The 26,109-nt window shown below is 38.8% G+C and overlaps 1 protein-coding gene across 2 annotated transcripts in view; it reads left to right on the plus strand.

Annotated features, from left to right (window-relative positions):
* Positions 1–26,109, plus strand: part of rasef (RAS and EF-hand domain containing) — a 34,320-nt gene that overhangs the window by 4,085 nt on the left and 4,126 nt on the right. For both annotated transcript variants that reach the window (XM_049577885.1, XM_049577886.1), the window contains exons 3-17: positions 6,956–7,102; positions 8,534–8,624; positions 9,831–9,926; positions 12,276–12,353; positions 12,473–12,588; positions 14,474–14,542; positions 14,708–14,774; positions 17,858–17,943; positions 21,755–22,052; positions 22,742–22,870; positions 23,636–23,786; positions 24,490–24,571; positions 24,684–24,798; positions 25,303–25,410; positions 25,632–25,708. In XM_049577885.1, coding sequence (XP_049433842.1) covers positions 6,956–7,102; positions 8,534–8,624; positions 9,831–9,926; positions 12,276–12,353; positions 12,473–12,588; positions 14,474–14,542; positions 14,708–14,774; positions 17,858–17,943; positions 21,755–22,052; positions 22,742–22,870; positions 23,636–23,786; positions 24,490–24,571; positions 24,684–24,798; positions 25,303–25,410; positions 25,632–25,708 — 1,710 coding nt within the window. The remainder of the gene's footprint in view (positions 1–6,955; positions 7,103–8,533; positions 8,625–9,830; positions 9,927–12,275; positions 12,354–12,472; positions 12,589–14,473; positions 14,543–14,707; positions 14,775–17,857; positions 17,944–21,754; positions 22,053–22,741; positions 22,871–23,635; positions 23,787–24,489; positions 24,572–24,683; positions 24,799–25,302; positions 25,411–25,631; positions 25,709–26,109) is intronic.

The following is a 26,109-nucleotide window of genomic DNA, read 5'->3' on the forward strand; positions in this document are numbered from 1 at the left end:
TCACATCAGTCCTAAATTTTATTTTTATTTATTGCGTCTGTTTGTCATGTGTAGGACTACAGATGGAAATTAGTGTTTTGCTAAACAACCATGGTGCAACCATTTCTTGTAAATGATTAATGTCATTGCACACTGTCCTCTATTAATAATAATAATAATAAAAAACTTAACTAAGCTAAACCCAAACAAGGAATAAAACAGTGTTGGATATTTTCCACCATTTTCTGACATTAGACCAAATGGTTTATCAATAATGGAAAATAACTGTTTGCTGAAGCTTTAAAAGATTCATAGACTTTAATAAGTGTGTGTTCTGTCTGCCTTGACTCTATACAGTTGATTATTTTGGATCTTTACAGCTATTAAAGCCTAAAAAACAGGATAATACTCCAGGTAAACACATCTTTTTACATTACGACCAACAGTTATGTGATGCTGTGTGGCTAGTTTTCTTTAATTTCTTTATTTAACCAGGAAGCCCCATTGAGATTGAAAATCTCTTTTACAACAGAGACCTGACCGAGGTAGCAGCCGATCAAAACATATTTAAAATGCAACAGATAGAACATATAATACAAAAATCTGCAATAAAACAACAACTATTCTAACATAGTGACCTCTCAAGAAAAACAAACACGTGTCTCTGTCACCACATTCTTTAATGCATATAAGTGTTTCTGATTCTGGATCTTTATGGAGAGTGTTACATGTCCCAGGTGCAGAGTAGGAGAATGCAGTTTTCCCCAGATCTGTTAAAACCCAGGGCACATTGAAAAGTAACCACTTGGAGGAGCGTAGCTGAGCCAATATTGCCCAGTGTTGCTTTATAGATAAGAAATACACCAGTGCTGTTGTCTGTGAATGGTCAGTGACGTCCAACCCACCAAACCATAAAGAATGCAGTGATGAGTAAGTGACTCTGCATTTGTAATAAAACGTAGAGATGCATGGTTCACTGAATCAAGGCTAAAATGGAGGAGGTTGCATGCATATATAATATGTCACCGTAATCAATCACAGACAGAAAAGTAGTTTCTATTCTTTACTGAATTATATATTCTAAACAGAAATTTATATTGGTATGATTTCACACATCAAGCTGTTAATTTAACATTTTTGATACTGTGTACAGACGTAGGTCCTGACTCCTTTCTTAAAGTATGTTCTTAGTGCCAGTAAATGAGGATGAGATAAAAACCTATATATGTTTGAACATGTACCCCTAATAATAACACTATTTGTCATTGATACTATAACTGGATCTGAAGCTACAACTAAAACAAGCTACACCCTTTACAACAACTACGACTCATGCTCACTGAATGATAATCTATCATAACATGTGTCCCAGCTGGGTGACATTTTGTTGTTGCAACATGTTCATAAGAAGCAGTTTCCTTCTCAGAGGTCAGTAATAAAGGAGTCTGTTATTATGAGCTTCATGTGGACGACTTTTCCACTTTAAATGAAAAACTAATATGGTTATTTATTTATTTATTTATTTTTAATTATTGTATTTTCAGTGTATTGGGGAGTTTGGCACAGATAACTGGAGACCCAGGAACTAGTTCTGTTTGAAGCTGACTTTTTTCTTGACAACATCAAGCTTTGCTTGCTCATGGAGGAATCTTGGGTCTCTATAGATTAAAGAGCGTATTTTTAACCTTCTCTATGTGAAAAGTGTCATGACATAACTTTTTTTATGCATTTGGCACAATATAAATAAACTTTACTGGACTAAAATTGGCTCGACAAAATAATTGTTTCAGTAATGTGGGTTAGATATACTGAATATTTATATTTACAGCACCATGTTCTCAGTCTTTGCTTTAAATATTATAAGTCTGGTGTGTCGGCAGCTTCAGCACAGATAACAGAAAAGACATTTCTCACATGCGTCTTTAGAGATTCTTATGGGAGTGGACCTAAAGGAAATCCACAGTGAAACATTGTCAGTTAGTGTCAAGCTTTTGTCTCAGACATTGGTAATAATGCATTATGCAATAGGGTCAGCATCAGGTCATTATTGGATAGCAGTATTCATCGACACTCTGCTTTCTCTGAAGTATGACTGTCAGCATCACTATGTTCCTCCATTCATAACATAAGTTATTGCCTTATTTGTGATACCAGATGGAACATTTTTATTTCCATGTTAAAGTTAAAAAAAATCTTAAGACTGTGAAGCTCAGTGGGAAAACAGCAGTAAACTCTAAACTGAGACATTATTTTTAAAATGTAACACTCAACTCAGTTTTATTTATATAGCATATTTCACACAACAAGCATGAACTCAATGTGCTTAAGATACATCATACATGACAAACACAAAATATCATGTCGGATAACAAAGTGTAACATATGTAAAAACAAGCAGGACATGATAAAAACAAACATAATAAGAAGGTATTATTATTATCATTATTCTTTAAAAAGAGGCAATAAAAACTGTAATAATACTACAACTAACTAACTCGCCATTCACAATCCCACACACTCAGTACCTACAGTACATGTACAGACTGCCATCAGCCAACACATTGCTTTCAGTGTGTGTGTGTGTGTGTGTGTGTGTGTGTGTATGTGTGTGTGTGTGGCCCCAGGCCTGGCATGGGACTGATCCTCATGCTGTTGTGCCTCTGTGGCATCAGGACATTGATTGTCACGGTGGTGTTGTCTCTATATACACACTGTTATCTCGGAGCAGCTGAAGTCACTGTTAACAGCAGTCAGCTGAGAGACGATAATTTGGAAAGAGAGCTTTCAGATAAACGTCTGTCTTTCAGGGAATGAAAGAATATTTTGTGTAAGAATGAGATGGAGACATCGAGAGCGAAAAATCAATTGGATTCATATTAATTACATAATTTTACTGCAGACTGAGGCTTATGTGATGAGTTGTGTTTTTAGGTTTACATAGTTGAACCTCTCAGCTGATTGAGACTGTGACTAATATTTACCAGTGCCCGAAAAGACGGCTCCTCTGCACAGAATGTCCTTCATGCTTTCCTCATGTTTATGCCACAGAAATGTTCCTTTTTAGGAATCCACATGTATTCTGCATACTGTAAAATTTTAAATAGTAGCCTGGGCTATTATTTGCTTAAATTACTGAACTCAACAGGTGTCTATATGGGACAAGCTTTTAATTCCTTTGACACAAAACTGTTTCTCAGCAAAGATCGGGAACATGATCAAATTATTTATTTGAACCAGTATATATATTACTTGCATAAAATGTAGGCTTCAAATAGCATAACAGTGAGGAATCATTCATTTGATCTAGCTCCCAGACACAACACCACTTTATTGTCTTAAAACAATATCCATAACTTGGATTACTTTTTATTAAAAACCCTTTTGATTACTTTGATTGGTGAACCCTTACAGACTAAAGAAATATGAATAAGTTGCCGGGTAATCGAGGAATGGACATATATTCTGACTTTATGACAGCTTCAGAGCTAGGAAGTCACCACTTGTTCTTTCGTCATGCCTGTAAATCTGAATGAATTACAGACTTCTCTGGGCCTCGTAGTTTCAATAAAATGAATAGAACTAAGCTAACAATGTTTATCATCTCCATACTGACAAAAGTTCAAACATTTATGTTTTTATACACGATATGAGCAGCTAATTAATGTTAGCGCAAGTGGTTAGCCAACAATCCGGTTTTATACATCCAAAGAACTTCCATAAAAATGAACTGTTTGGCAACCAGACCAGGCCTCTATTTGAGACAGGCCTTTATTTGTCCAAATGTGCAGCTACACTGGGCTAGTAAGAGAGACTGGGTGTTTAATTTGGACTAGACTTTTAATTTAAGTTTTAGGATATTTTATAAGTGTGGATACAATGTCTAAAAGTCAAAGGCACTCCATTGTGCAGCTGATTCAGAGGTCTTTGTTTTTAATTCCTTATGCTTTTCGCTTTTGGGTGTATTAACGTAAACAAGTGCAAGCTAAATATCCATTTCATGTATTTCTATATGATAATAGAGAGGCACCTCCCAAATTACTGAGGAACAATTTGGCATGTTTTTGTTAAATTCAGGGGATTCGTGAAGTTATTACAAATAGCAAACACAGAAAAACAAGCCAGGGTACAACCTGAGGTGAAAACAGAATAAGGGAGCAAGTTTATTTGAAACTTTTGGCTCACTTGACTTATTTTTGTGCCTTTTCTTTGGGTTTTTGTGACTCTAATCTTGTGATAAATAACACAAACAACACATTTGTATTTTCTGTCTACATAATAATATTTCCTCGGAAGGAGAGGCGTTCTGTTTCTACAACTTGCGATCCTGGACATGTGATCATATTATTACAACCTAACAACAGTTTCAATGAACAGCTTTCATTATCTGTGTTTGTGTGTTTCTATAAAGATGTTGTAGCACGCTCTGTGTCACCTGACAGACAGGACGCAGTGTCTATATGCTTTAGCATTACAGCCAGTCCGCCCTGTCAGAAGGCAAACACACACACACACACTCACACACACTGTAGATATGGTGCTGTGACGCAGGACGCTTAATCACTGTATTGCTATTTTGACTTAAGTAGGACATACGTTGTATAAACTGTGTGAACAGGCTTTACATTGACGCATCCTTTTCTGTATGGTTTAGTCACAGATCTCAGGTACATGCTGCAATATAGCTAGAGAAATAAAGTGACACAAACCCTGTCAAAAATAGCAAATGATGATTATTTTGGACTGTTTTTTAGTCTGACTTAGCTGTGCAGCTTTTGTAAGAAAGTAAAATTTTATTTATACAGCACCTGTTAAAACTTAGGTTAAAATGTGCTGTGCAAAAGGAAAGAGGTTAAAAGAAGAAAGTATGAGTACATTAAAGAAAGACGGTAGTAAGTAGTAAACGGTACATTTCCTGTGAAAATGGAAGTGTATCTTGAAAGAAGACAATACATGTAACAAGCAGAACTTGACGCGCTGTTCCAGAACGCCAACAACCAACACACCCAGGGTACCTTGCACATCGTATCTGGATGTGGAAGGTCCATGACCAAATGTCAAGTGTAAAAAAAGAATACTTACCTTCATGTTTCGTCTGTACTTTTCTTCCCGCTCCAAAAACAAACATACTTTTTCTCTCTCAGGTCAAAAATCAACCTGCTCCACGTAGTGCTGCCCCCAGAGGCCTGGAGAATGTCCATGTGTTAGAAAACTGGATATAAAGAGTTTTTCTGTTGCAGTTTTTGTCCAAGTTTGTGTGTTTTTGATGTTTTAATGTATTTGTTTTGACTTTCTGCAGCACATGGGAAACATTTGTTTCCACTGTTGTATTTGTTTTGGATTTTCATTTGTGTTTTTGAATTGGCAATGTTTCTGAAGCTGCATGTCTCCTAATGGGGATATTTTGGGCCCTTGTGGCGCATTTGCCCTTGTTGCCCTTATGAAATGGCTCCAGTCAAAGAGTCAGGGTTTAATAGCTTAACAACTAAACTGGCAAACATGTGTCTCCAAGTAATACAATAAAATAAGAATTATTAGAAGGCTGACAAATGAAACACAGTTTGAGAGTCTCTGTATATGAACTCCACGACTGTTACTGAAACAGTCGATCTGATTACATAACACTGGCATAAGCACAAGAGAAAACATGTGCCACAAGATAATTAAGCTAGCACATGGTCATAAGTGGTGACAGGGCAAACAGCAATTAACAAAGGGGTAGAAACCAGAGCATCTAACCACAAGCTGTGACAGTGACTAATTGGCTCTGATCTAATTACCAATTAAGGAAGGCTGCAGCACAAGCTTTCATAAAATGCTTATTTGCTTTCTTGCAGAGAGTCAAATTAAAAGACTGATACCACTCTGATGTCTGTGTAAAGATACAGCCAGAAGCCAGTGAACTTAGCTTAACATACAGACTGGATACATGGGGATGCACCTATCCTGGCTCTGTCATTATCTCGTTTTGTATTCTAGATGAAAAACTAAGTGTGAAAACCAGAGGTTTAAGTTTTACAGGGCTTTATATGCAAGACTATTACTTGACTGGGACCAGTAAATTCATGGGGTCTTCATGGTTTCCTGGACACTGGTCCTGGCCCAGAATTTGTCCTGCGAAGCTTTCAATTTACTGGTCCATCTATGTCCCAACCCTCACCTATGGTCATGAGCTCTGGGTAATGAAATAATGAGATTGCAGATACAAGCGGCCGCAATGAGTTTCATCTGTGGGGTGGCTGGGCTCAGCCTTAGAGATAGGGTAAGGAGCTTGGATATCAGGAGGGAGCTCGGAGTAGAGCCGCTGCTCCTTCATGTTGAAAGGGGTCACTTGAGGTGGTTTGGGCATCTGATCAGGATGCCTCCTGGGCACTTCCTGTTGGAGGTAGGAGATCCCGGGGCAGACCCAGGACACACTGGAGGGATTTCATATCTCATCTGGTTTTTCTCCTTATCTTGGTCTTATACTTAAGGAATTGCTTCAAGTTTGTTAAACTGTTGCACAAAGAACCTTAGTAACCAAAGTAAGGACAAAAACACGAAGTACCTCTGACTCCATCTTAACTGCAACATAGTTGAGTTTATGGAGATATATGAGAAAATCAAGGCATCCTTATATGAGTGTTCTACAACAGGGAGAACCAGATGGACACGCTTAATAATGAGCAACTGATTTTTTTCTTTAAATTTTAGCAGAAGTCAATTTGTGATTGTAACTGTCTGGGGTTGGATCACTCAACTTTCCAAAGCTGCGCTCTTCCAGCCCCTTTACAATTAATGATTGCTCTGTGGTTTTATGCAACGGGATCTTTCCAGTCAGTTACTGGTGAGGTGTTTCACGTAAGCCTTAAGTGTCGTAATTAAGGAGCAAACTTAAGGTGCTTTGTGTAACTGGCCCCTGAAATCTTGTTGTGGAAAACATTACTGTGTGCCAGTGCCGCAGAACAAATCTGATGTCCGATCCTGATTTTTCTCCCAGGCATGAACAAGCAGCGACGTTGTACCAGAACATCAGTCTGACTGAGCCCAGGCTGATAAATCAGTTTGAGAAAGTCATCCTGAACTTCACCAAAGAGATCAAACAGCAGAACTCAGAGATGGAGAACCTGGCCCTCGCTATCAAAAGGTGGGAAACACATACACACACACAAACACTCACTTGCATCCTTCAAATTAAGTGAAATAAGGATTTTTATCTGATGATGTGAAACAGGATTGTAGAGTACAGTAAATTCTGGTGTCTTATTTTTTATTGGCTTCAAATTGGATTTGTGGAAAATCCAATTTTAAAGTAAGTGTAATGACATTTGATGGATGGATTATGGATTTTGAAGAAAGTTTCTCTCTTTGACAATTGGACTGCAAAAAAAGTTACAAGTAACACTTGTGGTCCCAGAGAGCAAGTGACCTGACATGGTGCATTTGTAAATTCAGTCTGACACTCTATACTAAAATGAGAGCCCTGTTGGTCAGGGTGGTATATATCTTCATGAATTAACCAACAGTTAAGTTAATCACACATTCACTCCACTTGGTGCTCTGCCGCTCAGTCTCCCCAGACAGTGCCCAGAGTGCGTTCTGCCACTCCAAAAGTGTGTTGCTCTGGATAACCGTAGAGTAAGCTACGTTCTGACAACTCTTTGAATTTCCGAATGGTCCAGTTTGTGCCAGAGTGTGCTCTGGCACATCATCTTCCTCCATTGTCTAAAACAAGCCAAAAGAACTTGCTAGCCAGCGCTAGCTAATGTCTGTGGAGAACTATTTTGTCTCCAGCTAAGCCACGCCCAACAAAAGACGTCATACTGTTTACTAACAGTAAAAGGGTCTAAACATGTCATCAGAACTACGTCACTTCAGAAATGCCGATATGATACTTACAGATGTAACATATCTGTGGTTTGCAAACATACAACTGCAATATTATATTCTAATGATGCAGCTGGAAGTAGCCTTTATTGGTACTGACGAATCCCGTCATTTATCAGTATGACTTTGGTGGACCCTAATCTGATATTTATTCATTCATCTTCTAACCGCTTCATCCTCTTGAGGGTCGCGGGGGGGCTGGAGCCTATCCCAGCTGACATCGGGCGAGAGGCAGGGTACACCCTGGACAGGTCGCCAGACTATCGCAGGGCTGACACATAGAGACAAACAACCATTCACACTCACATTCACACCTACGGACAATTTAGAGTTACCAATTAACCTAGTCCCCAATCTGCATGTCTTTGGACTGTGGGAGGAAGCCGGAGTGCCCGGAGAGAACCCACGCTGACACGGGGAGAACATGCAAACTCCACACAGAAGGGCTCCCACACCCGGGATCGAACCGGCAACCCTCTTGCTGTGAGGCAAGAGTGCTAACCACCACACCACCGTGCCGCCCTCTGATATTTATAAAACCAAATTTAAAGGTCTTGTTGATGCTGCAGCTCCAGTAGATGATGTATAATCTAATAGTTTGAGTTGGATATTTTTTTTTTATAATATTACGATAAGTGAGTGTACACTAGATAATGGATGGCTGGTGAAACTCTCCTGTTATTTTTTGCAGGGCGCAGGACCAGGCATCAATGCAGCTCAGTGAAATGGAGGAGGAGATGGACCAGCGCATTCATGCTGCTGAGAGAAAAACAAGAGAGCAGGTGAAACAAACTCAGACTTAAGAACAACACCAACACCACTTTTTGATCTTGTTTTAAATATTCCACTCTCGTATGTTGTTTCTCTGAAGTTTGTGTAGGCAAAAGCGATAAGCAGGGTGCGTTTGTACAGCTCTTCCCTCATGTCAAACAAACGTACGCAGCTGAATATCAGATTACTCTTCCAAACTCAGACACGCCTGCTGATCGGCTGGATTTCACAAGTCTGTGGTTCCAGATATGAAACAGTAGATGGAAAGAGCACGTTGTTTAAAATGATAAGGCTGCATATATTTGTGACGATAAGGTTGGGTGGTGTGTGGATGAAAATGATAATCTATAAAGAATCAGGGTGCATAGTCACTGATTCAAGTCAGCTGACGTGCCACCACTTAGGCTATAGATAATTTGCAAATTCATCTGTGGCCACAAAGAGAGAAGTCAAATTTAGGGATGGATTTGAGGCGGTTTTATTATTTTGTGCCGCTGACAATCATCAACAATAAGGCAGGTATATATTACTGCAACAGGAGTTTTTTTAGACTCTTTAATTCAAGTTATTTTGTTGCCTTTTACCCTGTGTTTCCATCTTTTCCAGGCGTTAGATATTCATTGTGAGTTTTATGAAAGCTGCAGATATTTCCTGGAATCTAGTGAAACACATTTACAGTGTGTCGTGTCAAATGATAAGATTTGATAACAATATTTAACTTTCCATGACATAAGGTGAAAAATGAAAACGACAGTTAAAGAACAGCACAGGTGGTTTGCTGGGTCAGACATCAGATCATCTGATTTATTTATATTGTATGCATTCGATTTTTAATCTTATCTTTGGTGCTGATGTTTCTTTAAAACTGAAGCAGGAACATAAACTCTGACTTATCACCGTGTGTGTGTGTATAAACTTATGTAAGTGTACTTCACTGACTCAGCTGCTGTTTGTTTTGTGTTTTGTGCACACAGTCATGTTCTGACACCTTTAAGGTCGGAGGTCTTTATTTCTGGAAACTGTAGACTGACTGTTGCTGATACCTTCACTGATTCTCCAGCTGCCTTTCGTCATTTGTTCAAAACTTGCCCCAGTATAGTCACAGATTAATGTGTCACAGAAATGACATTATCTTAGAGAGAGCACACACAATTTCCGTGCACGTTCACAGAATAATATCTGAAACTGTTTTTGTGTTTGTTTGCGTCTTTGTGTAGGAGAAGAGACATACTGAGGCCGCACTGAGCGAGCTGCGGAGAAGTTATGAAACCGAAGTGTGTGAGCTGCAGTGTAAGATCCAGAAGATGCAGATGGTAAATTTTCTTTTTCACTAGACCACACTGTAGGTCAGTACAGACTCCAGCAGTCATATTCACAGATCTCTTACTGTTCATTTAGACTCTGCTCAGTGTTGTTCAGAGCATGTAGGACAGCATGTAGATAATGATAATGATAATAATAATAATAATAATAATAATTACCTTCTACCTTATGCCTACCCCACACCACCTTCCTTACAAATACTTTGGAAAAACATTTGAAAGACTTAAGTCTGAAACCTCCTCACATCAAAAGACAATGTGACTTTTTAGTCCCCAACTTTAAGATTGTGTAAAGACTTGGGGTCTTGTGGGGTCGCTATCTGCAATTTCCCATCCTGCTCCTGGTGGAAATTATGAATAAAAGATGTCATAAGTTAACGGTATTCTTGTCAATTCAGTCTCAATATAATTCATTCATTCATTTTGTAACCGCTTATCCTGTTAGGGGTCATGGGGGGGCGGGAGCCTATCCCAGCTGACATTGGGCGAGAGGCGGGGTATGAGTGAATGAATGAATTACATTAATTTCAACCAAAGTAAAAAGAAAAAGAATATATAATGAAAAACAGGGGCGGCACGGTGGTGTGGTGGTTAGCGCTGTCACCTCACAGCAAGAGGGTTCCTGGTTCCCTTCTGTGTGGAGTTTGCATGTTCTCCTCGCGTGGGTTTTCTCCGTGCACTCCAGCTTCCTCCCACAGTCCAAAGACATGCAGGTTAATTGGTGACTCTAAATTGCCCATAGGTGTGAATGTGAGTGTGAATGGTTGTCTGTCTCTATGTGTCAGCCCTGTGATAGTCTGGTGACCTGTCCAGAGTGTAGACCGCCTCTCGCCCAATGTCAGCTGGGATAGGCTCCAGCCCCCCTGTAACCCTCAAGAGGATAAGCAGTTGCGTAAATGGATGGATAGATAATGAAAAACAAACAAGACAAAGATAACAGTGTCTGAAAAGGAGTAGGTAGAAGTCAAACTTGCATGTCCCTACCTCTTTCTTAAATTTCTTCTTTTGACTCATCTATTATTTTAACAAATTCCCAAATTTATTTACAACTAATACACAACTATCTCCAGTGTATTTACCACCCAATTCAATAAGTAAGTAATATACCCAGATTATTTACAGTCCAAGTACCCAGTGTTACAAAATAAATATGTGTGCATATTATTAATTTCTCCTCCTTTTCCACAGTACAAGATAACCGAGATTTGTTCATGTTCATGCCCCTTCCCAGAGTCCCCTTCATGCAAGAGGGAGCGCTCTATTACTTGTTGACAGTGTTCACATCATTGAACTTCACTATTTGCATGAGTCAAGACTAAAGACGCACAATGACATTAAACATGTTTGATTTCATTGTAATGCCAAGACGAGAAAAAGACTTCAAACAGCTCAGACTAAGTTTTATAATGAACTTTCACCAAATGACCATATCACAGGAGTGTGTGTACAACTAAGTTAAAACTAATTATGACACTGAAAATCATTATAGAAGTCGGTGTGTGGTGTGAGGTTGGCAATAATTGAATTTTAACTTTTATAAGTGCATGAAAATAAAATGTCAGATGAGAGATAAGGATGCTGAACTTTAAGCCACACATTACTTTAACTGGATTAAAGTCCTAAAGAACAAGCACGTCAACAAATACAGCAGTGTTATACTCTCCCAATGACGTGAGGTCTGAGGCTTCATAACAAGAAGTCCCTGCCGGAGAGAAGCATCTGACCCATTTAGATGCAAATACAAACAACCTCTTAAAAATTAACAGCTCTGTACGTGTTTGGGAAAAAACGCGACTCAACAGTGGAAAATTGATTCCTTTAAGAAAAACAGTGGCTGCATTCAGGACTGATTTATCCCTCTGACATCATGAAAACACAAATGTCAGCTGCAGTCCACTGACTGAACCTTCAGAGTTGCCATGACTGTGTGTAGGGCTGGGTGACAAGGAGGAAAAACACATCAGTTATGTGATGATATTTTAGCTTTGACTATTGATGCTATCACAAATTTTTTACACAGTGTGATTTTTGATAAATAATCATCAGTAATGTGAATATAATGACTACATGAGCAAAGGCAAATAATCGAACAGCTACAACGGTCTAGTAAGGTCAGAAAATTACATCACTTTACTATAATACAGCTTTTAAAAACAGGTAAAGACAACACATGGGATATTACAGTAATCTAAGACGATATATAGCCTCATATCACGGTATCGATATATTGCTCAGCCCTAATTGTGTGCCGGTCTGTGTTTCAAACAACAGTGTAAGTGCAATCTGGTTTCCTTACAAGTCAAATAACCGTAATCGTAAATATTTGATCTCATCCTTCAGATTGAAGAGAAGTACAAGACCATCACTGTGAAAGACGAGAGCCCAGCTTTAAAGAAGAAGATCAATGAGCTAACACTGGTGAGACACAATATACATGTTTACAACATTCATTTCAGTACATTTTTGTACAAGTTTTCAGAGGTATTTTTATTTCTTTTCTCTGGTTTAAAACACACAAATATTCCTCCTTTCTGCAGGAGAACCAGAAGCTGAAACAGGAGCTGTTGAAGTCTCAGACCAAAGTCGCCTGTCTGCACAGTGAGATGGACTCGCTAAAGACAGAGCTTACCGATCAAAGCATCAGCAATGAACGGTGAATTCATTAGACTGTGGTGTGGGTCTTTATGTATGCTGTGTGTTGAAGTTTATATCTTTAATTTCATGAAATAATTACTTAGTTTTGGTTCATTTGACTGGATTTCAGTATGGTACCTTTGAAACCAAAAGTCACCCTCAGATATTCTACCTAGACCCTAGCATTTCTACTGCAAACAGTACTCTTAAATGTGGGCGGGGTTGTTGTCACTCACTGCTCCATCCAGCACTCGCTGTATTTCCCCTATCAGTCTGCACCTCGTTTATCGTCCACGAAAAGGGGTAACACGCTGACATTTTCTGAACAAAATAGAACAGGCTGCAAAACGGCTTGTGCATTTAGTCTTTCTAAGGCAAACTCAGGGGTTTAGTGTTTCCAGATCCCACAGGAATGACACTTTTTTTTTCTCCAAGTGAGGATTAGAATATATGCAGTTCACATAATTCGGTTGAAATAAAGATAATAAACATTTGAAGATCCACTCATTACTAAAACTGTACGTCATATAAAAACTAAAGTAATAGTCAAAGTTCTCACAGTGAAATTTAAGGTGTGCTGATGGATTCATGCTGTCAACTCATGCATTGAGTAACATTACAAGTTAACGTTCTGCCTTAAAAGTCATCTGCAGTCAGTCCAATGAATGAAGTTATTTTTTATTCTGACTCCGGCTGCTGCAAGAGGCAGCAAAACATCCTTTCATTTTATAGTTACAGTCTACGAATAAAACTCTCCACGGTATGAACAGAGGTTACATGAGCCTCAAAACCAGCCACAGCTCAGCCCTGAGCAGAGTGACCCTCTGCTGTTGACCAATCAACAGACTGCAGTGTTCACAGCTCCACCTTTTAGTACCAGATCTGTGTGCTAGGTACCCCAACAGAGGGGGGACCAAAGATGGGGACGGTACAGAACGATTCAATTGGTACCATCCACAACTTTTCACAGTGGAAACGGAAAACAAGCGCACCAAACTGACCTGAACCATACCTGCTTGGTGGAAATGGGGCTTTTGTCTGTGCTGACCTTACATTAGGTGATGCATTTCTCAGAGTGAGAGGGAAAGATGATTGTTGCATTAGACTCCCTTCCTGATCAAATGCTCTTCTTTTCCAGTGTAAACTCTGAAAGTCTAAACCTAAGATTACTGACTTGCAGAACAGGTTTTCTCCACCTTTTTCTCACCTTGCTTTTAAATTATGTGAACTTGAGAATAATACATATTTGCACTCGGTTCTCATCACATGGAGAAAGCTCCAAATGCTCCAACTTAAATTTCAAACATATTTTTGATTATTTAAGAAATGCATTAGCTTTAGGAGAATAAAATATATCAATCTGGCCTCAATCTGCTCATCAAGCAACTCCACACTGAGGTGTTTTGCTGCAGCAGACAGAAACACACCGAGACGGAGGCCACGCCCCCGCTCTGACTGACAGACGGTGTCACGGTTCGTTCCTGGGGGTGTTTTCATTTTGTCACAGCTGAAACAGGATATCCTGGAGTGACTTCACACACACAATGCCTTCTTCAGAAGTGTTACTTAGCAACAGAAGCAACAGAGCCACTGGCAGGACAACACTCTGCCTTCTCGGACCATCACAGTGATGGTCTTTACATTGTTGTTTCTCTGTCTTTGTGTCTCATGTTAATCATAAATTCTGAAATATCTGGTTTTACTGATATAAAATGGAATACAGAGGCATTGAAAAATATCTATCGTGTTATTTATAGTCAGTTTTTAAAGTCAGTGAAGTTATGTGCAGGAGGTCCTTTGTGACACAAAAATAGATTTTTACTGTCACTGATTCAGGATGTCATAACATTGACTGGTCTTTTGATTTATATTCATAATAACCAATTGTTTATGTTTTGTTGCAGAGACGAAGAGCTCATGAGACAGTTCTCTGATGAGCGGGACACTCTGGAGAGCCAGATCGAGATGCTGCAGTAAGTCTGACAGTATTAAATGCACCTAATAAAATAAAACACATTAATGTTGAGGTTTTCTATTAGAGGTGGAAAGAGATCTTAGTAAACTCTTAATATACTGGAGAATAAAGATAATAAATATATAATTATATATATAATTATTTTTTGTTTCTGTGTGGATAGGACGGCCAACAGGAAGCTGCACGACACCAACGATGGCCTGAGAGCAGCCTTGGAAAGGACCTCCAGGGTAAAGCTGCACAGTTAAAAATTCAAAAGTAGTTCAGTTTCCAAATTTCAGGAGGCTGATGTTATGCCATCCACTGGGCTGGGCAAAGAACCAAAGTCAGAAACAGTGTTATTGCCAAGTAGGTTTGCACATACATGGAATTTATCTTGGTGTCTCAGCGCGTAACAATAAATCCAATTAAGTAAGGACACAAAATCAACATATAAAATATGAAAAAATATAAGAAATACACAAAAAATTATATCTGTCTTTAAAGCTACAGTTGGTACTCATACTTGCTGAAACCATCACTACATTTAACAGTCTGAAAAAACCCATGTCCCTTCTCCTACTGTCTCTAATGGCATTCACTAGAGTCAGACTGCAGTGCAGTCAGCAACCAATCAGAGCAGAGGGGGCTCTAATGCAGATGTCAATCATGTCAATCACTGCTCGTGAATTGCGGTCAAACTACGCAGCGCTAATTAAATATGAATCAAGATTCTGTTACTGTTGAGGCGTCGGTGGCTTAGTGGTAGAGCAGGCGCCCCATGTATAAGGCTGTTGCCGCAGCGGCCCGGGTTCGGCTCCAGCCTGTGGCCCTTTGCTGCATGTCTCTCCCTCTCTCTCCCTTTCACACTTCGCTGTCCTATCAATTAAAGGCAAAAAATGCCCTAAAAAATATCAAAAAAAAAAAAAAGATTCTGTTACTGCATTGCCTATTTAGCCCTGTTTTCACCAGGCAGTACGGTACAGTTCAGTCTGGTACGCTTTTTTTCAGTTTCCACTGTGAAAAGTTGTGGATGGTACCAATGGAGCCGTTCAGTACCGTCCCTATCCATCAACACACCTTAAATTTCAATGTGACAACTTTGACCATTACTTTAGTTTTTACTGTCTCTCTTGGATGACATACACTTTTAGTAATGAGTAATGAGTAATCTTCAAGGTTTTAAAAATATATATTAATTTCAGCTGGATGATGTGAACTGCATATATCCCAATCCTCACTCGGAGAAAAAAGAAGTGTTGTGGAGCGTCATTCCTGTGGGCTATGGCAACACCAAACCCCTGAGCTTGCCTGAGAAGGACTAAATGCACAAACCAGCTATTTTTAAATATACCATTGAGAGAGACTCACTGCAGCCTGTTTTATTATGTTCTGAAAATGTCGGCGTGCAACCCTGTTCTGTGGACGATAAACAAGGTGCAGACTGATAAAGGAGGAAATACAGTGAGTGCTGGACGGAGCAGTGAGTGACAACTACCCCGCCCACATTAAAGAGAACTGTTTGCGGTGGAAACGCTAAGCAGACCTAGGGTCTAGGTAATCTGTCTGAAAAGTTACTTTTGGTTCCAAAAGTACCATACCAAAAGTGTTTGGTGGAAAGAGGGCTTTTCTCTCCTCAGTTCTTTTCAGAAATATATTTTGATGTACTGTTTAGCTGTAAAATGAGAGAGTTGGTCAGCTTGGTAGGCGGTGCTTGGCACTCCATTTAACTATCAAACATGGTGGCCGCATCACATTGACAGCTGCATTAAAGACTCCTCAGTTCTGATTGGTTGTTTTCGATCACATGCAGTAAGGCTATTAGACGCAGGAAGGCATAGAGTGGGCAGAGGAATATAATTTCTTCATAGATTATCTGGTTAGTTACCAACTTTAGTTTTAAAGTGGAAGAACTGTTAAGATTTACTGACCCAGTGGATATGCAAAAGTTCACGGTATGAAGTATAAGTCACAAAGAATATGTGCATGTGGGGATTGAGTAGATGTACAGCATCAGACGTGAACACTGGTCTTAGCATACAGTAGTGTTTGACGAGTCAGGTTTTACTGCTGCTCTCTCTGCTGACTGTATATTTGAGGATGCATGTTTTACTTTTCACAGTCAGAAAGTGAGAACAAACTTCTGATACTTGAACCCATTTATTTAAACAGTGTTTGGGAGCTGTGAACTACATATAATTCAACTTATAATTCAACTAATAGAGGGTTTTAACTGTAGCTTGCTGGTAGTTCAACTACATACATATTTGCACAGTGATTCAAGTATTAATTATTTTGTCATTTTTGTTTCTTGTGCAGGAAACTACTGAAACTACACACAATTTGGGGCCATAAAAGAAATTAATGATTTCATTTATTCCTTTTTATTTTACCATTTATTCTGTACTGTAACTGAATCTCCTTTGACCAGCCCCACCCCCTCTTTCTTTCATCCTGACTACTGTGAAGGCTTGACAATTCATCAGGCAGTATTTTTTTTAAATCTAAACTTGAAAAAATTGAAGAGAAGATGTTGCATGCCATTTTAGAAGTTACCTGCTAACTGAGTGATCTTGCATGATGCAATACCCCCACTACTCTGTAGTTTCCCATACAGAGTGTGGGGTATTTTTTTTTTCTTTAATGTATGAGCTGTGAACAAATGAAATGGGCACTTTCTGCAATAAACTCAGCTGAGTTGCATTTTTTTGCTGGCATGTGACTTTTATTATTTTATTTTTATTTTTTTTAAATTTATTATTTATTGTTATTTTTATTATTTTTTATTATATGTTGTTATAATTTCATATCATATATACATTATCATTTTTTTTTTACAAAGTAGTTTGAACTACATTTTCTAATTAGCTTTAATTAACCAAACTAGATTTTTCCCTTTGCTGTCATTCAGCTTTTTCTGATGTGAAGTAATGGGCTGTGCTTTCAAAGTCTCCAACACTGAATTTAATTTGTTTTGGTGTATTGGTGCATAACATGAAAGTATTCAGAGAAAATTAAATTCACAATAAAAGAAAATATTGCAAAAATAAAGAGACATAAATATAGAACAAAATTACAATAAAAATATGACTTTAAAAAACAATTAAATATATTTACAATATAGCTGCATAAAAACAAATACACTGTTTAGGTTTTAGAAGTGGCAGTCTTTGGAGAATTGTCTAAAATATTGTCAAGAAATTTGCAAAAGTTCATGTATGAAGTATAAAAATGTGCAATGTACAGAGATAAAAGTCCAAAAAATCTGTGTTCATGTAAAACATAGGGACAGATGAAGACGTTAATGTACCGTTGTTGACGTTGTGTGTTACAGTCTAACGGAGGGTCACCAGGAGACATAAAGAACAGAAACAGAAGTAAAAGCATCTGTTACACATCACCCTACGCACTTATGGATAGGTAAGACCTGCACACAATACAGATGGTTATAAACTGTTGAGAAGATTCTGGACTCAGTTTGTATCTGTTAAAATATCATCATACCTTCTGCACCCATGTGAGTGCTTTTCTTTTACTTTATGCAACATATGATATCATCTTCTTATTCCTAACACATTTTAATTCTTCCTTTTAGAAACAAGTCAAACTCACAAGCAGATTATTTTCAGTTGTTTTGAGGACAAACGTTTAATGTCAAACAGTAGATTTAGGATGATTAACTGGTTCGCAGCTTCAAGGGTTTGATTTCAGACCAGGTTCGTCAGGTTTAAGTCATTTGCATCTCCAGTTCAAAAGGGCATTTATCTTAAGTACACAGTGACATACAAGTCAAGGTGTTTTTGATTGGAGTTGAAGTCTTTTTTTTCTCCTAAAACACATGATGGTGTATTTACACAGTAGTGAAAGTAAACGTTGAATGTGCTGAGAGATATTTATTTAAGGTGCTGTCCAGGCTGCTGAGCTGAGAAGTTGACACATGATTCAGTGGAGTCAAGGGACAAAGGTTTTATCTCAGTGTGGTAGAAGAAGGATATACATTGCAATCATCATCCTTGCAAGAGAGAAATTGTGGTCTTTTCTATTGAAGTAAAAGAATAACCACTTGTAATGGTGATTTTTTTTCTGTCAAGATCACAAAGAAAAAAATACACCAGCAATAAAGCACTTATGGGTGTAAGTACAGGTGCACTGGAAAGCTTACACTGTTTCCATTAAAAGTATGGAGATAAAAAGACAACAGTATTACAAAAACAGCATTTTCATGTATGCACTGAATTGTGCTATGATTATGCACATTGTGCACTGACGCTGATTGTCAACACCTGTCTCACTCTCTGTCTCTGTCTCTGTCTCTTTCTCTCTTGACCAATCACTTGCTACACACTGAGCTATCATTGAAACCAGGAGCGACATCACTTTTTCTGTGCGTCTTTCAGATGCCTTTCGCCAAGTATTTAAACCTTTGAACCTTAAACATAAAGGTGCAATCCCTTTCCAAGTAGATTCAGAAACTTATTTTTAAACATAGTCGACACAGTCAACCCATGCTGTTCTGCTTAGTCACCTCGAAAAGTGTCTTGGTTTCAAAGGCGCTGTTCTACACTGGCTTTCTTCCTACCTTACAGGTAGATCTTTTTCTGTTTCAATTGGAGATTGTCTTTCAGATGAGGTCAGCGTTTTACATGGAGTGCCTTAAGGTTCTATCCTTGGTTCTCTTCTTTTTAACTTATACATGCTCCCACTTGGTTCCATAATCCGTCAATACATATCTGTCTCTGCTAAGCATCTTAGTCCTGTAAATGACCTCATCCAGTGCATCAATGATGTTAAGTGCTGGATGATCAAAAACTTCTTACAACTTAATGATGACAAAACTGAAATTCTTCTTGCTGGTCCAAAAGGTTTAAGGCACCAGATTAGTTCCCTACTGACTCTTCTTTCTGTGAAACTTAGTGACCATGTCAAGAATCCAGGTGTTATTATTGACACTGATCTTAATTTTCAGAAGCATATTTCCTCCATATCCAAGACTGCATTCTATCATCTTAGAAACATAACTAAAGTTAGATCATTTATATCCCTCTCAGATGCTGAAGAATTGGTGCATGCTTTCATTTCTAGCAGGCTGGACTACTGTAATGGACTTTATGCAGGAATAACAAAAAACAGGCACATTACAGGCTCCAGCTTGTTCAGAATGCTGCAGCTAGAGTGATAACCAGGACCAAAAAATATGAGCACATCACTTCCAATTTAACTTCTCTTCACTGGCTTCCTGTGAAGCAAAGAATTAATTTTAAGATTTTGCTTATTGTTTTTAAAGCTGTGAATGGTGTAGCTCCACCTCATATCAATGACATGCTGGCTGAGTACATGCCAGATAGATTCCTGAGATCTGGAAGTAGAGGCCTTCTTACTATTCCAAGAATATATTCTAGATCAGCTCATGGTGCCTTTAGTCACTATGCTCCAATTCTTTGGGATTCCTTACCCCAAGACTTCAGGTCTATTACATCAATATCCACTTTTAAACGCAGGTTAAAAACACATCTTTTTTCACAAGCTTTTACTTAGATGTGTGTGTGGTTTAAACCAGCTGTACCATTATTTTTGTATTATTGTTATTATCAGGTTTCTACATGCTCTTGTACTATGCAATTTCCTTGTTGTTATGTGTTTTTATATATATGTTATATATATATATGTTTTTGCATTTATTTTAAGCACATTGAGCTATGCTTGTCATATGAAATGTGCTATACAAATAAATTTGACTTGACTTGACTTAAAAAACTAGGGAAAGAATAGGGGGAAACTATTTTAAACTTTAAAATTATGTTACAGGATTTTTTTTTTTCTAGAATTTTTAAGCACTTTTTCCATTTCATTTTCTTGTTTGTTTTTAACTTTTTTGGTATTTATTTATTTCCTTTTTATTTATTTATTTATTTTCATTCATTCATTCATTCATTCATCTTCTAACTGCTTCATCCTCTTGAGGGTCGCGGGGGGGCTGGAGCCTATCCCAGCTGACATCGGGCGAGAGGCAGGGTACACCCTGGACAGGTCGCCAGACTATCACAGGGCTGACACATAGAGACAGACAACCATTCACAGTCACATTCACACCTACGGACAATTTAGAGTTATCAGTTAACCTAGTCCCCAATCTGCATGTCTTTGGACTGTGGGAGGAAGCCGGAGTGCCCGGAGAGAACCCACGCTGACACGGGGAGAACATGCAAACTCCGCACACCCGATCGAACCGGCAACCCTCTTGCTGTGAGGCGAGAGTGCTAACCACCACACCACCGTGCCGCCCCTTTATTTATTTATTTTTTTTACTAATTTTCTTGTTTTTAATTTACTCTTTCTACTAATGTCTCGTGTTTTTGAAAGAAATCAAGTGGATTTGCTCAGGTTTACAAGGAGAGTATGACATTACCTTGATCATGTCCACCCACTCTTGAATATTAAGAAAGCTCTTCTCACAAGTGACATCATACAGCAGCAACACCGGCCGTCTGGCCGAAGTAAGACTTAGCGATGATGCAAAACTTTGGATGACAAAAGGTTTAAAATACAGATTAATTAGCCAGTTAAAAATTGGTGATTTTTTTGTTGCAATATAATAACTAGAGTACGTCTGTTTCTCAGTTAACATGATGCTGGCCTGCTAGAACTTCCTGTAACTGTGCCAATGGTACAGTTGCTACAGATGGTTTGAGCCATCCAAAAAGTACTTTCACACTATAAGTGAACCACACCATGGTTCAATATGATCGAGACCAAAAACACCTCCGTCGAACCAAGGTTGGGCTGTTTCATGCAGATCGTTGTCCTGAGGGAGGTTTCGGACCTTTTTTTTTCTGATCAAACTGGAAAGTCTGAAAGTCCTGACGAAACAAGCAAGGTGTGACAGGGTCCTAATCTTTATGCAACAGCGTACGGTGAGGAATCAGACGAGGGGTTGGTGGTTTCTGACCAAATTTTAAAACACTGACCTCTAAGATTTCTGCTCCCACCTCAAATTAATGGAAGTGGAAGGTAGTCAACCACTTTTTAATGAAGAGTAGTAAAAATGTGGATGGCTTCAGACCAATGCGTCCAAACTGTTCACCACCATTGTACTGGAACTGAAGCAGAAAATATCTCAATACCCAGGCAAATGGAAACAAAACTATCTGAGTGGCTGGACACCACCAGGGACAGGGCGTTGAACCGACCCATGTGTTTATGTCCTGGATTATTTCCTGACCTCTCCCCTCAGGTTCTGCCAGCGTATGGATGATTACCCTCTGTACAGCCGCCGGCCCAGCTGTGACACTCTGGCCTTGGCCATGTGTGACCCAGGCCTGAGGCGTAGACACAGCAGTGAGTGTGAGGAGGACAGCCTGCCGGAGATCTACGTGGACAGCGGCCTGTCAACACTCAGAGGTTCCCACGGAGGCTATGACTCAGAGCAGGAGACCAAAGGTCAAGATGAAGAGGACGAGGAGGAGAGGGAGGAGAAGAAAGTGGAGGAGGACAACAACGACAGCATGATGGGAGAGAACTCTGACACTGAGGTGAGACAATAAGAGACACGAGTGTACGTTCAGTATTTGCTGTGATGACATCATGCTCACAAAGACAATGCTAACATACTGATGCAGGTATAATGTTGTTTACCATTTTTACCGTAGTGTTTTAGCATGCTAACGTTTGCCAAGTGACACAAAGTACAGCTGAGGCTGATCTGCAGGTGTTTGGTCATAAACCAAAGTATTTAACCAACTGAAAATTTCACTTCATGATGTTGCGTCATGGAAAGTCCGTAGGATTTATCCTCTGGGGAACATGCATACTGGTACATTTCATGCTAGTACATTTAAAAGTTGCTGAGATATATCACTCAATGCTAGAATGGCTGAAAAAATGATATAAGGAATATTTCATACAGCTGTAGTTGGTGAAGTGAATCATTAACCCCCCAAAATAGGCTCTTTGCTGAGTGATCTGTGAGTGAGAGCTGTGAAGTGATGGGCTTGCATTGTAACCACTCAGACTCAACTTGAGTCAATAAATATAAAAGAACATAGTGGAAATAAAGCTTTGAAGTTAAGGAGCCATTTTGAAAGGCTGTTTGCTGTATGCCAAGGATAAAATGTTTCACAGCTTGTTCATGTTTACAGCTGAAGTCATAATGATAACATGTGAATCCTGTGTTTGAGCAGATTGTTGTATTAATGTCTGTTACTGTATGTCTACATCACAGCCAGCAGAGACTCAGGATGGTGAATCAGCGTTTGGGTCGGACAGCAGCTCAGTTTTGGACTGGAAGCCAGCTGAACCCAAACTTGAAGCCCCGACCATACGAAAAGCCCTCAGTGCCATCAGTATTCAGGTAACAGAGAGACGAAGGATATGACAGAGGGGAGGTTATCCAATGGAAGATAGAAGGGAGGGATGAAATAAAGTAAGAGATGACAGATGGAGGTAGAACTCTCAGCAAAATGTCTCGACATCTACGTGTCAGATTAAGCACAAATTTGAAGCATTCCCACCCAATGTTATTCTACGCAAAAAAAATCTGCCCACTTTTTTGTCACATTACTCCCTCCACATTTTCAACATATAAACTGCATTCAAACATTAAAATATGGAGCTCAATTAGGAAATGTGTGCATGTATTTTTATCATTCATATTTTTCAAACTTTCTGAAATATTCACCATTTTCTGGGAAATTATCCCCTTTCAGATGAATGGAGGAATGTTGAAATTTTACACAAATTCAAGGTCTTTCAAGCATTTTCAACGTCAGTTTCTTCATTCATACATTTGTGTAGAAAATCCGTTCGAACTTTAAAATGTTCTCCATCTTTCATATATTCTGCCTTGTATTCAGCAATAAAATCCCATTCAAATTTTTTGAAATATTCAGACTTGTTTGGAGCATGGTAAAAATGCCCTTCTCAGGTTTTTACATTGGTTCGTGTTGGACAGAGTGATGCTGATGATGGTCAGGTATAAATAAGAAAGGCAGCAGTTGCAAAGTTGTCGATGTTGAGGACAAAATATATTAAACATGAAGTAAAAGTGAAGAATGCAAATAGAGTCATGTAAGAGTGCTGCATGTGCACCTCACTCCTCCCTATCTTCACTCTCTAGACCGAGGACAGGGACAGCGCTGACCTGGGCTACATGACATCAGAGAAGGCCTACAGGATCGTGTTGGCTGGAGATGCTGCCGTGGGAAAGTCCAGCTTCCTGCTTCGCCTCTGCAAGAACGAATTCAAATTAAACTCCAGCGCTACACTGGGTGAGTTGAAGAAAACTAAAACCAACTCAGTTATTGTCAAACTCATCTTAGATAACAAGCTTAATTGTTTCGTTCTTTGAGCTGCCAAATGAAGGCAAAAACTTCAGTAGATATTCTGTAAATCTGAACTGACTACTTGATATTGTCATGTGAAATGTGTATTGTCCCTCTTTTTTCCTCCCCAAACTTTATTCATTGGGTTTCCAGACAAAAAAAAAACAGATAACAGTAAGATACAGAGTTTCAAATAAGGCATTACAAAATCAAAGATATAGGAAAGAAGAGAAACAAAAAGCCCGTACAAGAAAATAAGAACAGATTTTTACCTATAAGAACTGAAATTATGTATTTACAAGTGTAAAAGTAAATATTTAAGTGTGTGTATACCTTTGCACATCTAAGAAGTATGCAACACTAAAACACAAAGTGACTAATTTCAATAGATTAGGCAGAGACACTAAAAATGGTGTATGAGTTTGTCAGTACAGTAGTAAAGGTCAGTTTATCAGCATATGCAAAACACGGTCCTGATGGTCCTCTCAGCGTACACCTATTTTTTTTTTTCATGTTTACAAGAAGATATATTTAATCCAAGAGCAGTGGGTAGGTGGAGCAGAGGATTTCCACTTGACATGACCTATATTTTTTTTTACCTGGTTACTTTAGGGTGACATGTTGGTTTGTTTCCTTTGTGTGTGTTCAGGAGTGGATTTCCAAATGAAAACACTAATCGTGGATGGAGAGCCTGTTTTACTACAACTGTGGGACACTGCAGGACAAGAGAGGTGTGTGTTGGTGTGAATACAATGTCAGCTTTGTCTGATGTGTTCTATTGCAACAAAAAAATAATTGACAATTTTGTAATTATTCTGCATCTTAATCCATTTGTCATCTCAGGTTTCGCAGCATTGCAAAGTCATATTTCCGCCGGGCGGACGGTGTGTTGCTGCTGTACGACGTCACCTGTGAGAAGAGCTTCCTTAATGTTCGAGAGTGGGTGGACATGATCGAGGTAATGTGATCCTCTCCTCTGCTAAAACGTTTCTGACACTGAAATCTATCTGCAATGACAGTTTGTATTGGCAGCACTTGTGTTATTATAATGTGATGTAATTGAAGTGGTGTCACATGTTCATTTGAATATGAAACTGAATGATGTTGCTTGTTTATCTCTTTTACACGCAGCAGATATGTAAGTGGCAGATGTACGTTGTTTAGATTGTGTTCTGCTGTTGTATTGTGGGCATATTGATATTTCTGTGGCTTTTGATTTATGCATGCAGTGCGTATATGTCATGTGTTGTGTGATATAATGAACTCTGTAAACACAGTGGTGCTTTATGTCAAACCAATAGTTTCAGTCTTAAATAGTTTATCTGTTATTTTATTTGACGCATAATTTTTGTAATCGCCATGCTGCAACTATTTTACAATACTGAGGTTTCCTGTAATATACTTTTTCCATTTTATTTGTACCTGTTTTTACCTTCTTTTTTTCCTTTTTTTTGCACTTCAGGATGTGTCCCAGGAGGATATTCCCATCATGCTCGTGGGTAATAAGTGTGATCTTAGACAAGATGGAACTAACTGTGTCCCTACCAGCTATGGAGAGAAACTGGCCATGGTAACGATAAATAAACATCCCACTCATTTCAATTTACTATAATTTAAGGACCACATAGCTGTTAATATTTGGTACACCTGCTACATATCTACTTATCCAAAACGTATCCTAGTTTCATCCAAATGTAAATTCAAAGTCATAACCCTTAATAATGAAGGGTTATGACTGGCAGTAAAACAATAGCGATGAAGGATTAATGGTTTTCTGTGTTCGCCCAACAGACATACAACACTTTGTTCTGTGAAACTAGCGCCAAAGACGGCTCCAACATCCTGGAGGCTGTGCTGCACCTGGCCAGGTGAGATACAAGTGATACAGTCAGCTGAGTGTCCAAACAAAAACAGCAGAGGAAGTTTTAATTGTGTACTTTTGAGTGTATATTTTTTTTACCTCACAGGGGACATGTCAGTGGTTGAAGGTATACTATAGAGCAACAGTGAAAGCCAGCAACCCCAGATTTATGTTTCACCTTGCTATCATTGTGTGCCATGTCCACCATTGCTTATGGACTGGTACCTGGTCACTACCTTTTATTAAGTCCTGACCTCACCTGAGCGCTGTGCCCAGGAACCTCATGACCACAGAAAATAAGAAGAAAATAAGACAATACAGGCAGAGGGCAGAGTCTCTACAGAAAAATACTCCGACATACATTTCTAGTGGGTCATAAGTACTGATTGAAAGGGATTACTTATCCAT

This window comes from Epinephelus fuscoguttatus, linkage group LG6 (genome assembly GCF_011397635.1).
Source record: "Epinephelus fuscoguttatus linkage group LG6, E.fuscoguttatus.final_Chr_v1".
In the NCBI taxonomy this organism is placed as follows: domain Eukaryota; kingdom Metazoa; phylum Chordata; class Actinopteri; order Perciformes; family Serranidae; genus Epinephelus; species Epinephelus fuscoguttatus.